At 34.4% G+C, this 17,036-nt stretch overlaps 3 protein-coding genes across 4 annotated transcripts; 2 read left to right on the forward strand and 1 right to left on the reverse strand.

Moving 5' to 3' along the window:
• Positions 1-2,196: 2,196 nt before the first annotated feature.
• Positions 2,197-4,310, forward strand: LOC107175253 (trihelix transcription factor ASR3). Of its 2 annotated transcripts, none has more exons than XM_025094450.2 (2): positions 2,197-3,676; positions 3,791-4,310. In XM_025094450.2, the coding sequence occupies exons 1-2, from the start codon at positions 2,972-2,974 to the stop codon at positions 4,187-4,189; spliced, it is 1,104 nt and encodes a 367-aa protein (XP_024950218.2). In that variant the 5' UTR covers positions 2,197-2,971; the 3' UTR covers positions 4,190-4,310. The 2 variants fall into 2 exon arrangements, with proteins under 2 accessions (XP_024950218.2, XP_052291227.1); XM_052435267.1 differs by having other exon boundaries at positions 2,198-3,680; positions 3,810-4,310.
• Positions 4,311-8,524: 4,214 nt separating this feature from the next.
• LOC102622418 (ras-related protein RABF2a) lies at positions 8,525-11,741 on the forward strand. The gene is made up of 7 exons (XM_052435268.1): positions 8,525-8,726; positions 9,336-9,413; positions 9,495-9,662; positions 10,029-10,077; positions 10,382-10,459; positions 11,030-11,119; positions 11,423-11,741. Exons 1-7 carry the CDS (start codon positions 8,688-8,690, stop codon positions 11,521-11,523), a joined length of 603 nt encoding a protein of 200 aa, XP_052291228.1. The 5' UTR covers positions 8,525-8,687; the 3' UTR covers positions 11,524-11,741.
• A 689-nt stretch (positions 11,742-12,430) lies between these two features.
• Positions 12,431-14,187, reverse strand: LOC102631306 (probable aspartyl protease At4g16563). The gene has a single exon (XM_006468409.4). The coding sequence runs from the start codon at positions 14,100-14,102 to the stop codon at positions 12,648-12,650; it is 1,455 nt and encodes a 484-aa protein (XP_006468472.4). The 5' UTR covers positions 14,103-14,187; the 3' UTR covers positions 12,431-12,647.
• Positions 14,188-17,036: the final 2,849 nt, after the last annotated feature.

Raw genomic sequence — 17,036 nt, forward strand, 5'->3', positions numbered from 1 at the left:
ATAAAAACTGTGTAACCTGACACGTATGGGTCCTCCACCAAATTTAATGGCCACGGTGTATTCTCTATTACGACAAAATAAAAATAAAAATAAAAATCCCACAATATCAATAATTATTGTAGAAACAATAGTTGCGCTATTTTAATCATTTTGGCAATTTCTCTAATTTAGGCAAATTACAGCTTCCAAAAAGTTTAATTCTCTTTGTGTATGCTCCCGTTTGGCTCGATTATGATCGGTTAATTATTGGACTATAATACGACTTATTATGCTGAATTAGTGGTGGCTAAGTGGCTTTTATGAATAGCAAGTATGATTTATTGAGTTGGCTTATCAGATAGGTCTTGGCATTAGCTTTGGCTGGAATATTTTTTTTCATGTAATTGCAAGTAGTTTGAGCTCTCCTCGATGGATTTTCTTTGTACTCATATACAAAACTTCACCAATGTCAATGGTGTCGTATAAAATTATATGCGACTCTTATGATATTGAGATGTTATAATTTTTAAACTATAAATATCGTAAAAAAAATATAATTATAAAATAAAAATTAATATTATGTAGTAAATAAAATTTTTAAATAACAATTTTGATAAAATTAGTAAAAATATAGTAGATTTTTCATCATATTAGTATAAAATTAAATTAACGTAGCTTTTAAAATATAGTAATTAGTGTTTATCAAATGCTTTACTGCTGTATCTTTTAAGTTGTATCTGCCCAATTTCAATCCCAAATAAAACCTTAATCTTCTTTTGATTATTACATTGTAATTTTATTTATACTACAATGACAAGTCTCAGTCAACATTTAACAGCATTAATATGCAATTAAACAGAAAAATAGTATGACCCAAGAGTAGGCTCTAAAAATTATAGAAATCTGCTCCGAATAAAATGAGAAGAATTCTACCCAACATATCACTTAAAGGACATAAAACTATTCCCGCAAAAATTGGGACAAGCCATCTTAAATGTTCCGTGGGCAATTTTTTTATGATAAATTTTGCATTTGACGGTGTAATTTTTCATAAAAAGTTCGAAAGTGTTGTAGCTATATAAATATCTAATATTTTTAATTAACCAAATCTCTTTTCTAAGAAAATAGATATAAAAAAAAAAAAAAAAAAAATTCACAAAGTAATGCGGTTGTAGTAATTGTACCCCAAAATGGCGCAGGGCGCAGGCTGGAGTCCAAAAAACCGAAAAGGACGAGTCAATGGTTTTGATGACCCCATTTGGTCAAAACCGTAGTCAAACTGAACTCTGACCTCTCTCGTACGTCCTAGCTGGCACCCAGTCCTTTAAAATACGTTTAAATAAAACATGAAAAAAAAAAGTTTAAATAAGGTCGAAGACGTGGCACCCAGTCCTTTAAAGTCCCTCCTCAAAAGACGAAATTGACATTCACATTTCTGTTAAAAGGACAAAACTGTCCTCTTCTTCATGGCATCCCAATCGGGGTTGCTTTTGCTAATAACAGAAGTTTTGGGGTCATTACTTATTTTTTTAATACTTTTTGCATGGTACTTGGTATTAGGAAGGGCTAAACCAAATGATTAGAGCCTTTGTTTTAGCCATGTTGTTTAGTCTTTTAATGAAGATTGTCTCTGCTTATCTTCTTGAGAAACTGTACTGTGTCTCGTGTACTAATATTAATCATGAAAACAACATGAAAGATTACAAGCCATAATTTTTCACCTTTTTATTTTTTTTAAGTTTCATCATTATTTAAACGGCATGTCAAAATTTTGTAAATGTGAGCAGGATATAAACTTAAACTTTTTGGAAAAAAAATATTATTGATTTAATTGATTACTGATTAGTACCTACAAGTATACATAATTTTTTTGAATGAATTTAAAATTTCACCCAAATCATTAACGTTCACGAATACAAATTATTAGTGTAGCGGACTAAAATGGGTACAAGTTATAATTTTATTTATTTATTTTAAAGAAATACCTTCTCATTAAATAAATAAAATGAATGGAAATGGTTGATTGGTTATCTTTGGTTTCACTAGTCCAAGTGAAGTGCAAGATTTTCATACAAATTAATGCTCACAAAAGCACATGTCAAAGTGTTAAATGTAATGGAGTTCAAAAAACAAAAAAGTGTTAAATGTAATGGTAATATTGTACACAACAGGGTATGAATGTGAGAATTGGAGTCTAAACCCTAAACCACGTGTGTGGGCAGAGGTAGCCATGTTTTATTACGCTCTCAATTCATGGAAACACCATAACTTTTTCTTTCCAATCTAATGTATACTTTCGCCTTGAAAAAGAACCTACTCTCCTCTCTCTCTCTGTGAAATTTTTTGGGGCTTGTAGATATGTCAGTTTGAATGGATTTGCTTGGCTTTTTCTTATAATGATACCCTTGATCTCACCCACATCTACTCTCTCTCTCACTTTTATTTTTCTTCATCACTTTGATAGAAACTCACTGGCTTGAATGAGTGGTTTTGAAGGGGAGTATTTAAATCAAACTAAAAGCTCAAAAAGATTGAAATTTTTGAGGAAAATGAAGTTTGAGAGAGAGAGAGAGAGAGGATCTTAAACATATATAGGTAGCTACAGCCCATAGGTATATGTATATTACTCGTTTCATCATCTATAGATAGATGTTTGCTCATTTAATTATATCTTCTTGTACGAAACAAACAACCAGACCCCATTTTGTGTTAGTGTACTCAAGTTTATTGAGCCATTACTGTTTCTTGTTTGGGCTCAAGCTGCCTAAATTAGCAATCTTAGTGAGATTTTGACTGAGTTGAAGCATTCCCATATCATATCCGAAGTCTCTCCCCAAAAGAGAGCATAAGACATAGATAAAAGACTCATTATTAGATAGATCACCAATTGTTCTGTCCCCTTCTCTTGCCTGTTGTCTCCTCTTCCTGAAATTAAACTCTCTCTCTCTCTCTCTCTTTTTAGGGCATTGCATTTGCATGCATTTGTGGTGATATGACTGATCAAGGAGGTGACGGTGGTGGAGGGACTGGGATGAGGGAATACAGGAAAGGAAATTGGACAGTGAGTGAGACAATGGTGTTGATAGAGGCAAAGCAGATGGATGATGAGAGGAGAATGAAGAGAAGCAGTGGTGAAAGCAGTGAATCAAGAGGCAAACCAGCAGAGTTGAGGTGGAAATGGGTTGAGGATTACTGTTGCAGGAAAGGTTGTTTGAGGAGCCAAAACCAGTGCAATGACAAGTGGGATAATCTCATGAGAGATTACAAGAGAGTCAGAGACTATGAAAGAAAGTTATTATCATCATCATCATCATCATCACCATCAGATCATGGCAATATTAAGGCTCAAAACGTTTCTTATTGGAAGATGGAGAAGAATGAGAGGAAAGAAAAGAACTTGCCTACCAACATGTTGCCTCAGATATATGAGGCTCTGGTGGAGGTGGTGGAGAAGAAAGGAGCCGGTCAAAGGGTCATCGCCGGCGCCGGCGTCGGCGTGTCAGTTGCTTCTGGTTCTCATCCCCACGTAGGCTATATGGTTCAGCCAATTGCTGCTGCAGCTTCATTGCCTCCTATGCTGCAGCAGCAACATCATCAACCTTCGGCTCCAACTACAATGCTGCAGCCACAGCCACTGCCACTGCCGCCTCTGTCGTTGCAGCCACCGCCACCGCAACCACAAGCTGCTGTCCCCACAGTAGGTACTCTTTCCTTCTCTCTCTCTCTTTCTAGCTCTCTCACAATATTCATTGTGTGATGATTTTCAGTTAGTATTGATTGGTTCTTGGTTCCATATTTTTATGCTGTGGAGATCATATGTGGTAGCTCAGATTCTGATACGAGTGAGTATTCAGACTCACCGGCAAAGAGGAGAAAAAGAGGAGGAGCAGAAGGAGGTAGTGGGGATCAGCAGGGAACCAGTGCTGGCGCCACCGCCACTGCAAGTGCAAGCACTCCTCAAGAACTTGGAGCAGCTATTTCCAAAAGTGCTTCCATTATAGCCGACGCAATTCAGTCCTGTGAAGAAAGAGAGGGGAGAAGACACAGAGACCTTGTAAGTTTGCATGAGAGAAGACTCAAGATTGAAGAATCTAAAACTGAGATTAACAGAGAGGGCATTAATGGGTTGGTGGACGCCATTAACAAGCTTGCTAATTCTATCCTTGCTTTGGCCTCCTCCAGCAAGAACCAGCAGTCTGCTTCTAAATGATCATAAATTAATGAAACCTTAATCATTAATCCCATTTTATTGTACATGAAACTCACTTAGAGTGAGATTATATTATTCTATCTACTAATATCTTAATTAAAATTCATTTCTCTTCTCTTTATATTTACTTATGGGCACGTAATATGTTAATCACAAACTAGGGTTAATTAATATCGGTCGTAAATCGTAATAGTAGCAGAAAGAAACTGTGTATTTTCACTGTTTCAATGAAGCTCTGTCTCTGTATCTACTGCCTCTCAATGATTAAGTAATGAAGTTATTGCATGGATCGTTGGATTTAACTTTAACTAAGATCACCGTTTCATCTCAGCCATTCAATAACTGCAACTTGTAAACGTGAGTGGTCAAATTTTCATTATGCTATTGGTGGGAGTAAAGTAAAAGACTGGCAAAAGATTTTGCAGGAGCCAAGCATTGAGTGAAGTATATACCCTGCAGCCTGCACCTTTGGAATTGGAATCAAAAGTCTGTTACTCTTATGTAAAAGATGTTTCTAGCGGTAATAAATTTGATGATAATTTTTTTTTTTTTTTAAAAAGAAGAACTTTCTGTTAAAAATAAGTCTTTATTTAATTTTGATAATCTCCTTAAATTTTCGGATTATTTCAGTTAAACAATTTAAACTAATTAGGATTAACCAAAAAAAGAAAAAAAAAATTATTTTTTTAAAGTATTATTTTAACCTGCTATTAATGAGGGCTCTGCGAAAACACAGGTGAAGTGATGACAAAGTAGTAGATACCGACTAAACTATAGCGCAACGAAGTGGTTGCACGCGCCGAATGAAGCGAGTGGAGGGGGGTAGAAATACAGCTGTTGGGGCTGATCATTAAGAGGTCGAAATGTGAGAAGAAATGTTTTGCAGGTACAGAGAGCAGTGGGCAGTACTTCTCCCAGACCGGTCAAAGGCGACCGGTCAATAATCTCTGAGACAGTCCCCTAAAATTACGAAACTGCCATTCTGGTGCTATTATTGGTGTCAGTCCTGTATTCTCTTGTGAATGGCTGTGAGCCTGTGACAGAAGAAAAAAAATTGGAGAGGGAAAAAAAAAAAGAAGAAGCTGTGCTCTTTTACTTTTCTTTTTAAATTAAAAATATATTAATGTGCTCTTTTCTCTATTTCCAACTCAGAATTCAGAATAGAGAGGGCGAGGTGGAAGGGGGGGGGGGGGGGGCAGGGCATAATTGGCTAAAGATTTGGTAGCGTTCAGCCTTTGCTGTGTAATTTTATTTTTTCATGACAAAAAGCAAGTGAATGTACTATAAAGTTTGCCTTTTTCCTCTGTTATAATAAACTAGTTTTTGATAGTTGTTGATACAATGCCTTGATATATGATGGATACCTTCCCAGATTTTTTTTTATTTTTTCTATTATTATTATTTTGGTGTTTTATTTTTCTATCCTTAGTCAATTACTATGCAAAAGTTAAGATTATTGGCCCATAAAATATATATTCTATATGATAAGACATGAAAATTAGGGGTGGGTAAATTTAGGTTCGAATTTTGGGTTAATCGGGTTGGAAAAAATATAACCCGAACTCAACCCAAACATGCGGTTCGATCTGATTCGATTCGAATATATTCGGATCGAATAGAAGATTTATACTTGTTTTGGCTTTGATTTTTTTGTTTTTTTTAGATTTTCATATCGTATCGGTCAAACCCCGATTCGATCAGGTTGGCCAAAATCTAACCCGATTGGGTTAGAGCCTTCATTAAAATTCGATCCGAACTTGAATTTTTCGGATTGGGTTGAGTTATTTACCCACCCTTAACGAAAACACCTTATGATGCACTTTTTAGTTTTTACTAAAATGATTTTTAGGCAGGCTAGCTAAAAGATAAGGTTTGCAAGTTGTTAGTAACTTATTGTTACCAACCTTTTTTTCCCTTTTTTTTTTTTTTTTTCACACAAGGTGTTTTTTTAATTAATTTATCTTTATTTTTATTTAACAAGATACAAGTTGTTACTGTTCTACAATAATTAAGATAGTTTTGCCAAGCCTCGGCAATAAATGATAAGTGAGACTTTTTCATTTGCCTGTAGATACCAACTTGCAATGTAAGCGAGACTGTTTCATTAGTTTTCACTTTTCAGATCCATTTAGTGATGAAATGATGTTGACTCTTTTATAGAAACACCCACATCTTCAGTTGCCCCTGTCTTTTTTTTTTTGAAAGAGAGAGACAAATAAAATATATAAATGCTGAAAAGTGAAAAGTGAAAAATGAAAAATGTTTGCACAGTTCATAAATGTTATATTTGACTATCTAAATGTCAAATGAATTTGTGACATAACTTATATGGAAGCTTGCATGTATAGTACAGTAAAATAAATCCACCACTCTTAAAATCTTAATTGTGTAACTTGGCTTAGTTGAACTAGAACTGTACAAGTGTGATTGTATTTGATTAATCAGGTAATTAAACGTACAAATATTATTAAATATGGTTTAATTTTTGCTCTTAATATTAAATTATACAGCGTACAACAAGGAACCAAACAAAACCTTGATAGGGAAAATGATAGGGACTTGTCTGACATAAATGGATAAATCTAACCTTATTCATAAATGTATAAAAATGTGTGAAATGAACCTTGTAGGCCTTAAGTACATAGAGTGGCCCATTTAAAGGCCCACACAATCTCGGCTTCCGGAGATATGGACCGATGAGTGAAAGACGAATCTTATGGCCTTTTGCAGTTACAATTGTTTATGATAATTTAAGTTTGAAATATTTTTGGAGCTTCCAAGAAATAGATAAATAAATACTTTGGAGAACTTTGTTTATAAATCAAATGCCACTTTGCCAACCCTTTATAAAATAAAATAAAAAAAAGTTATTTGTGCCACTGGGAGCTTCAGATTCATGTAATATCTAGTGAAAATTGAGAATATTTTTACTCTTAACTTGACATCTAAATGCTAGAATATTATTTCGATTTTAGATATATTTTTACTCTTAACTTGATATTTATGCACAATATTACACAATCATTTCCAGTTTGTTCTGGATGATAATAATGCCTTAATTTGGTCTGTGTTATGTTGCTAGAGAGACTATCTTTACATCACTAATTTTTACAAAGATATTGCTTTATTATATAACCAGTCCTTAATTGCATGCTTTAATTTATGCTATCATTTTCGGTGTTTTATTTATTTTTTTAACCTTTTTATTTACTTATTTATTTTTGGTATTTATAAAAATATTACTGCTTTGCTTTGCCTCAAGTAACACGTTGGCATGACTTGTGGGAAAACTGCAGTTAGAAAAGAAAGGTGCGGCAGCAAGCGAGACGGGGAGCAACTGGCTTTGGCTGTGCTCGTGCCAGGTGGATGACGTGACGGTACAATTAAGAAACTAATGACAAATACATTAATAAGTGTAATAACATTTAGATCCCTGTATTTAAATCAAGACGTAATTTGATGCATTTTTTTTTACAAAGCTCCCTGACTTTAAGATTTCTTTATATTTGTTTTGTTAACTTAATTTCCCCACTGCGGTTATTTAAAAATAATTAAACCATTAACAAATAAAAAGGAATTGGGTATAAAGAAAAGCAAAATTTAGTAAATCATATTTTTAAAGTTTAGGTGGATTAGTGATTTAATAAAAAGATAAGGGAAATGACCTATTGGCCTGAGTAGAAAGGACAAATTCAAAGGAGCAATTGTCCATATTTTTTTTTATGTCGAGATTAGGTTGGTGTTAAGTGTCATGAATACAAGATAAAAGAGGAATTAATAATATTTAATAAGATTAAGAGAGTCAGTATAAAAGTTATTTGGTGAATATTTCTGATGAGTTACTTAAGATTGATCAATAGGGACTACATTGCTACCATACTACTCATTAAATTTATTTATTAAATTAATTCACTTAAATTTTTGAAATTTTAAGTTTGACTCAAAATAATTAAGAAGGTAAATACCCAATATACGTTTATATATTTAGATTTATTAATAGAAAACTAGACTATTGTTTAGATAAGTAATTATTATACTTGAAAGCAGAAATAATGCTAAATCCACTTTTAAAAATAATTTTTATTATTATTCGTAAAAAAAATTTACAAATTTGGACACTAAAATATATAGAATTATAAATTTTAAACTCTTAGAAGGAACGTTAAATTTTTAGAGACTTGTGTATGAAGCTTTTGCAAAATAAATCTTTATGTACAATTATTGCCTAAACACAGGGACCGGATTGTATTTACCCCAAAAATGAAGGGCAGCAATAATAAAAATGCAATGGGTCTGTCGGAAAACGATCAGTCGCTTTCGTGTACCGTGAGAATTCCTTAGAAAGAGAGTGAGAGGGGGTTTGTTAAGGAAGCTTCTTCCCTTTCCCCTTTGCCCCTTTTACCATATTCTCTTCGTCAACCCTTCCATTTTTTTTTTCCTTAATTTCGTCTCTAACCCTGCGATCCAATTTTGATCCGGTCTTCGATCAGAGCACCCCATGGCCACCACTGGAAACAAAAACATCAATGCTAAATTGGTCAGTTTTCATCTTAACACATCTGAATTTCTTATCTTTGACTTCTTTTATTATTGTTCTTTGATGAGATTCGCTGCTGGGTCTGTCTTAATTTGTTAGATTCTTGTGTGGATTGCGGTTTATGTCTGTTTTGTTGATATTTGCGTGGGTTTGACCCAATTCTATGAATTTTGATAAGATTATGCACGTTTCTTTTTTTCAATCTGTTGATTTAGGTTTGCGTTTTGTTTTTGTTTCCTATTTAATTTTGTTGGATTATTCTCATATGGGTTTGTTTTAATTCTCAATTTTCTGGTTTTGAGCTTTGTGTATTTCTAATGCGGTTGATGTATGTTTGCTTTTAGATGAAATCTCCTTTTTTTTTTTTTTTCTTTAAATGATATTTGATGTAAACAGCGGACGGCCATGCTATGAAAATGATTATGATCGGTATAATATGAATATGTTTGCTGTAATCTTGTATGAGTTTCAATACTAGTTAATTTTGGATTTGCTTCATTGATAATGATGAATTGATGAGGATTTCATTTTTGTGATTTCCGTATTAGGCCTTTGTTTAACACGTTGTTGTTGTTGTTTTGACATTTATTTGTGATTTATATACTTTAGGTGCTGCTTGGAGATGTTGGAGCTGGAAAGTCTAGTCTTGTACTGCGCTTTGTTAAAGGCCAATTCATTGAGTTTCAGGTATTTAGGCTGTCCTGTGATTGCTAGAGAACCTTTCCCTTTTGGTTTTCAGAGCTTGAATTTTCTTCTATTATGTTGTAGGAATCAACCATTGGAGCTGCCTTTTTCTCACAAACATTAGCTGTAAATGATGCTACTGTAAAATTTGAGATTTGGGATACAGCAGGACAAGAGAGATACCATAGCTTGGCTCCAATGTACTATAGAGGAGCTGCCGCAGCAATTATTGTGTACGATATAACAAATCAAGTAAGTACGTGCTTACAAAACCAATGTGTTTCACCCTTAGATATGGAATTCAACACCCGCTAGTTAGAATTTGAAGGTGTAGACCTTCAAGAAGCCTCTTTCTTCCTCATTTGGTGGTGGGTTAAGCAATTCAATATCTATTGAATAGATTGCCCTCCTCCTGTCTGATTGTCCATATGGTTTCCTCCTCCCCAACAAGCTCTCTTATTTAAAGGAGCGTACAAAATTAACCAAGCCAATGCTCAGCATATTAGTATTTGCCATGAAACCTTTTTTATGGTAATGTTGAAATGTGATATGATTACTTCAGGTACTTTTTAACAAGAAATAAATGTTCTATTTTCTTATTTTTACGTTCCCTTGCAGGCCTCATTTGAGCGTGCTAAGAAATGGGTCCAAGAACTTCAGGCACAAGGTATACACATTCAAAGTCTCCTGCAGAGATTTTTTTCTTGCATAAATATTTTCCTGGGTTTTATGTAGTCATCTTTAAGCAGTAGTTCTTGGTTTTATTTGTGATATTGTTACTCTTTAATTTGAGTCAGTGTTAGACATAGAGAATTGGTGATGTGTTCAGCATGTCTATTTATAGAATCTCAAACACATTCAGTATCCTTACCTGATTCATTTGTTTTTTTTTTTCTTTTTTTGTATTTAATTTACTGGCATCCTTTGACTAATTTCTTACATAATATATTTTTGTTTCTCTTGGTAATAAGGCAATCCAAATATGGTTATGGCACTTGCTGGTAACAAAGCTGACTTGTTGGATGCGAGGAAGGTCACGGCAGAGGCAAGTATATGAGTTTCTGTTTCTTATTCTCCTTTCTTTCTTTCTTTCCTTACTTTTCCGAGTGCTTTAAAGGCCTTGTATCAGTTGCGGTTTATCTCATTCTCTTTTTCAAATCCTTTCTTCTGATAAGTATAGTGGGTTTTCAAGATGACAAGAATATAAAAGGGTTGTGGAAAAGTTGCTCTCTTTAGTTTTTACTGTTGAAAATGACAATTTAGAAAGCTCAGAGAATCTTTTATGTCTATTTAAGGTGAATAATGATGAAATGGAATAGATATGGGAGGAATTTGTCTGTGTACCCTTCCTGAAAGTGTTATTATGAATTTATCATAACATTCAGATGGGTGTTGAAGAACCATAACAAGAACAACAGCCCTCTCAAAAATCTAAAAGGGAAAAGAAGGCTCTTCTACATCTATTTTGAATGAGCTGTGTGGTAAAATTCCCGGAAGGAGGATCTGATCTTTGGAAACTGGACCAGTGGACTTGAGTACTTGACAATATGATACCGTGTATGAAATTGGTTGTGCTAATATGATGTTTCTTTAACTAAATTTGTCATGGTCGCAGGAAGCACAAGCTTATGCCCAGGAAAATGGCCTATTCTTTATGGAAACCTCTGCAAAAACAGCAACCAATGTGAATGACATTTTCTATGAAATAGGTATGACATTTTATTGTGTAGTTTTGGAATTTATTTCTCAGATAACTCAAAGGTTGAAATTGAAATATGAATCAACTTTATTAAGTTGGTCATTTGGGGTTCGCACATGCATAGAACAATTATTATTATTAATTTTTTGGTGTCTGCTGGTGGTACCCAATGGTGTTGGCTTGTTAACAATAACAGATGTTTTCTTGATGACAAAACTTTAAAATATGCTAAGTCCTGTCATGTATTTAAGAGTTTCCGTACATATATTTCTTTTATGAGTAGGCATTTGATATATTTCTCTCTTGGATACAGCAAAGAGATTGCCTCGAGTGCAGCCAGCACCAAATCCATCAGGAATGGTTCTTATGGATAGACCTGGGGAAAGGACAGCGAGTGCATCATGTTGCTCTTAGATACTTGGGTGGTGATGAGCACTGTCTGTTTGTATCTTCTAAATGGCTCCTCTAGCTTTACTAGGAACTTTTTGAGTCTTATCCTTCCAAGTTTGCTATCGTGTATTATTTGTTGAGATATCAGAACTGTACATGCATCTTGCATTTGTATGAACTGGTAAATTGAATTGGAGAGTGGCTTCCCTTGTAATCAAATCACGTGGCATGTTTCCCTTTCAGTTTTCAAAACGCATTGGTTTTGGTTGGATGTAAATAAAGTTATATTACTTGCTTCCACAAGTGTGACCGTCTGATCCCCATGTGTTTGATGCACCATATCGGATATTCGACCGGACAGGTTGATTCTTTTGAGGGATTTAAGCGGACACTGAGGGATCATCCGATCATAGATGTATTATTTAGCTTTAATCGGCAGTGAGCGCTTTCTGCCCGTCAAAGCTAATGACAGTGTGGTTGTCTGTCATTAACGCATTCGACTTGTAATGGTGCTTGTATGAATTTTACAACCAAAATTGAATGATTAGGAATTTTGGAGTGCTAATCCTGTTGCCCATACAAGGCATTTATAACAAGATCTTCAGGTCGGAAGTAAGGTCTATTATTGACCTAAGCTGCCTAACTCCGAAGAATACCCTGACACGAAATTGTTAGAACGTAAATATCATTTAGACTTGTCCAATATTAACTAAGAACCAGTAACTGCGCCTAATGAGGATCGCGGCTGAGATTCCTCTTTAACTTTTAGCTTATTATTATCTTAATTATTTACAACTATTTAATTTTTGCATCTGCAATGCCACATATACTGACCACACAACACCCATTAATCGTATAAAAAAGAGCTTCGTCTGTTTTTCAAGCTTCTCCGCCACAATAAGTTGTTCCTAGATTGCCAAACAATAAGAATATCTCCAGCACATTAATTTTATGTTTTTCTCGATAAATCCAAAGCCTTACAGCATAAAAATCTTGTTAGTTCAAAGATTGAACACAAGTACAAACCAGTCGAAGAAAAAAGTAGCGACAAAATACAAAAATAAATTATGCAGAAGTACAAGCTGACAACAATACTTCTCATTATTATTATGCGGCAGAAAAGCAGGAACTACCATTAACTTCCATGACTAGAATAACTTTTTGTGAAGTCCCTGAGCAGAAGCAGTTGAAGCACAATCCATTGGTTGAAACCCAATTCTCTCCTTTTCCAAGTCATAGACCACTTCAACATTTTGCTGCTGGAAGCTCCCAAAAACGCCAGATGGTCCATAATCACCGTCATCCATGCTTTGGAACAATAAGCATTTCACTGCACTTGAGTTGCTGGGAGCACTCATTGCGTAGAAATGGTTCCCTTGTGGCAAAACGAGGCTCACATTGTTCAAGAAATGGAAAGTGATTGAAGGAAAGAGATCGTCTGTAAATGTGTTGTTTGGACATGGAACCCTGTAACAAAGATCAAATCCAGTTCTTTCCTCTACTTCTTTGGCTCTAGGATAATAAGTTATTGTTGATTGAAGAATTGAGAGAAGTTGTGAATAAAATGGCTCCGGCAAGTGTGTGTAAGTGGTGCCTGAATCAACCAGCAGTCCTCCATTTCCTTGAGAATCAAATTCCCTTAAACTTAAGGGCACTTCAGTTAAAGAGCTATTACCTATGGTGATGGCCTCAAGACCAATGTAATAATAGTTAGGATACATAGGGCTCTTCAACATGGGAGTGAACTGTAAATTATCTTTAGAAGATATGGCAACATCTCCTATAACCAAGGGGCTTGAAATATTAGGGTCGTTAGCATACTTGAAGGCCAAGAAACAATGAGAGAAACCCTTTTGAAGAAACCCTAGCTGTGAAGGAACAGAAAGAGCACCCCTACCAAACCCTGCAATCCCTATAGGCTCACGATATGTTGACCCAACACACCCAAAACAAAACTTAGGAATTTCCCTAATGATCCCAGGGCTAGATCCATGAACCTTAAGTGTATCTCTAGTTAGGATTCCAGTGACAAGCCCTCCTTCACCATATGTGTAAGCAAATGAAGGGCATGGCCTGCAGCAAGTGGATTTAAGAAGGGTACTCAATGAGCATCCAGACATAGTGCATGGATCAAAAGGGTTATCAGAGCTATGAATATTGAGACAGAAGGAACTAGCACAGGTATCTCTAGAGGAAGAAGAAGAACGAGAAGGAGAGAAATTGGACATTAACTTGTTGTTCCTATAATCATCACAATCCATACAATCAAAAGATAGATTCCCACAAGGAACCCAAGTTAGGTCACTCCCTGTGTCCATGTAAACTTGAATGACCTGTGTCGGTGTCCCGATATTTAAAGATATCAAATAGCCATCTCTTACTTCCCTCAGCGGTTCCATCATGTCTAATGTTTCTGATGGTTTCTTTATTGAACTTTTGGACGCGCTGGGGATCAGAAGAGAAACCCTAGAATTGGTTAAACCTAGGACAAGAGAGTGTTTTCCATTGTTTTTCTGTGTTGCTAGGGTTTGGTGGAACCTTAATGACATAGAGAGAAGAAATAGAAGAATAATGGTGGCAATATTGGAGTAAGCTTTTGCCATTTGGGCTTTCTTCTTTGTTGATTGAGATGATATGAGTCTAGTAATGGCATGTATTTATAGACGTGGGATCGAGGTTAAAAGCTGGTTGATGTGAGGTGAAAATAGCTAGGGTTTGTGCATGATCCGCGAAGCCAACAGCTGTTGCATGAAGAATGAGAATGATTAGGTTTTTGAAGGTTGTGGATGTGTAGTTGTATCAATGTGCGTGCCGCGAGGGCTTTGCATTCAGAAAGAAATTAAGACAAAGAATATTTGCATGAACGTTACTGATTGTAGAAAGATGCGAATAGGCGTTCCTTGAATGGATAAGCATTCCACTATTCCCATGAAGCACAATCAGAATAATGGGGGAAAATTATGCGCCACTTGTTTAATAATATTATATCAAGTTCATAATATATATATATACATACATACATATAATGTTTGAGTTTTTAACGAGTAGTAAACTAAAGAGCTGCCCATGCTTGTGTTACAATATATGACGGCGGACCTCTATTCTATGGAATATTGTGGCTTGAAAAGCACAGATTAGACACTTGCAGCAGACTTTTACATGTGGAGATCACATGCATATACTTGGGACAATTAATACCAAATATTGCTCAAAGAACGTTACTTACTTTATGTTCAGGATCACAATCATATATATGACCAGCTTCTGATTTTTGGGACACCTAAAATCATGACTGCTTTGCTGCTTTTGTCTTGTCAAGAAGCAGGTTTTCAAGGTTGTAAGAGCTTAATTTCTGTTGGTTCATAGAATAAATTAATACAATCGAATGCTATCAATATTCAATATGATGATGTTTATTAATCAGTTCTGCTGTTAAGATAGATCTGAGCCTCAAACCTTAACACCAAAATTTGTGATGTTAGGACTCATCACAAATTTCTTCCTTGAACATCAAAATCAATTTTCGGAGTTTAATTATAATTAAGAAAGGTTTCTTGTGTGATCCCACCAGCAGTAGTATAAGTAAGAATGTATAAATGATTCAACTCAGCCATTAAACTGATGTCAACTTTACATCTCGGCCGGCTTAATTAATTAGCGGTGCGTAGTAGTCTCCCATTTTGAAATTACAAGAAACTTGGAACGTACCATGTCCGAACGTGAAGGGTGAAGGGTGAAGGGAGAAAGTCGACTTCTAATTCTGTAGTTTATAGAATTACTCTTTTGATTAAACAGATATAATTAAGATGATGAACATTGCTTAAACTATACTTGACAAAAAAAAAAAAAAAAATTACAAATAACTCATTCGTCGAGTGGCATGCACAATCGTTGCCTCGTACTTAAGGTCAAGACTTTGACTTTTTTTTTAGGTAAAAACTCATTTAGTCCCTGTATTTTAAGATTAGTATTCATTTAGTCTCTATATTTTTAAAAATGTCTCGAAACATCTATGCCGTTAAAGTATTGATACCTTTACTGTTACTTTTTATTTCTTTTGGCTTACTTTTACAATATTACCCTTCAATAATAATTTTTTTTTGTTTGGACACTAATAAAAATAAAATAATTAAATTACCAATTTAACCCTAAAAAATAAAAATAAAAATTTATATTAATTTTTAATTGTAAAAAATTGTATGCAAACTGCTAAGTGCGCAAACGGTGCTTGCAAAAAAATTAAAATAATTTTTCTTTTTATTTTTAGGGTTAAATTAGTAATTTAATTATTTTCTTTTTATTAATGTCCAAAAAATTATTATAAAAGGGTAATATTGTAAAAGTAAGCTAAAAGAAATGAAAAGTAACGGTAGGAGTATCAATACTTTAACGGCAGGGATATTTCGAGGTATTTTTAAAAATACAGGAACTAAATGGACACTAATCTTAAAATTCAGGGACTAAATGAACTTTTACCATTTTTTTTTAGTGAATTGTAGTCAATGTCGGATCCACATTGTGACCGCAATGGCTGAAGTCCCTCACTTAAAATGACTTTGCTCACGAATCCTTACTCACATGCTTTACACCAATAGTAAAATTTAATACCAAATATATTCATTTAAGCCCTCGTAATTTAGTTCAAACATGCCCACATTAAATTCTTTCCTATATTGAAAAGTTGAATGTGTTAAATAATTAAAGGGTTTGGCAGCTTGCACCGTGTATAAACATTTTTTCCCCCTTCAAAAACCCTATTAATCTAAAAACAAATTGACTCACTAAATACTAATTCCACTTGTCTAAAGTCTAAAATTCTTCACCAATTGAACGTTTACAATCTGAATACCTGCAAGAATTATTCAATTGTACGTTTGCAATTTGCAAGACTACATCTGCTGCTCGTTCCAACAGGTTTTCACTCATTATATCTTTGATTTTTGTGTTTTCATCTTTTATTCAAACTTATAATTAAAGAAGATTTGCTTATTTTCGTTATCCTAAAATATTTTCATGTTTATTTGATTAATAAATATGAAAATGCATCAAGGACAACTATAATAATATACAGAATTACTTTCAAGTATTTAATAGATTTTATTTTAAAAAAAAATTATTGAACTTGTTGTTTTTCATTTCTTGACTATTGGTTGATCATTTTAATATTCGCCCCGCTCAATAAATTCTCTGGGTCCGTCACTGATTGTAGTGGTTGATTTTATTTTATTTTTTTTTAAAAAGATTTTGAAAGTAAATCTTACTTATATTTTTAGGTCTAGATATCCGAATCTACTATCAAAGATTAATTTAGAGAATTCCAGTATACTTTTTAATGCAATTAACAAAAGTTGAACTTCCCAAATATTAATTTTGACCAGTTTCATTGGTCGCGAGCTGTCACTGAGACTATGATTTGAAGCTCATACGCCTCCAGGTAGATGGAGTCGAGGCATTCTTCGAATTTTGAGCTGGCCAAACTTATTAGTCATGGCGCCGTCTTGGTATGCTTTCTTTATGAACCCTTTTTGCCTAGAGTT

The sequence above is a fragment of the Citrus sinensis genome, chromosome 2 (genome assembly GCF_022201045.2).
Source record: "Citrus sinensis cultivar Valencia sweet orange chromosome 2, DVS_A1.0, whole genome shotgun sequence".
NCBI classification, from domain to species: Eukaryota; Viridiplantae; Streptophyta; class Magnoliopsida; order Sapindales; family Rutaceae; genus Citrus; species Citrus sinensis.

Bases quoted from the DNA above. Each gene is read 5' to 3' on its own strand.
- LOC107175253 (XM_025094450.2), top strand. From the start codon at position 2,972: ATGACTGATCAAGGAGGTGACGGTGGTGGAGGGACTGGGATGAGGGAA. The intron at 3,677-3,790 runs GTAGGTACTCTT...TATGCTGTGGAG, and splicing joins CACAAGCTGCTGTCCCCACA to ATCATATGTGGTAGCTCAGA.
- LOC102622418 (XM_052435268.1), top strand. From the start codon at position 8,688: ATGGCCACCACTGGAAACAAAAACATCAATGCTAAATTG. The intron at 10,078-10,381 runs GTATACACATTC...CTTGGTAATAAG, and splicing joins CCAAGAACTTCAGGCACAAG to GCAATCCAAATATGGTTATG. The intron at 10,460-11,029 runs GTATATGAGTTT...GGTCGCAGGAAG, and splicing joins GAAGGTCACGGCAGAGGCAA to CACAAGCTTATGCCCAGGAA.
- LOC102631306 (XM_006468409.4), bottom strand. From the start codon at position 14,102: ATGGCAAAAGCTTACTCCAATATTGCCACCATTATTCTTCTATTTCTT.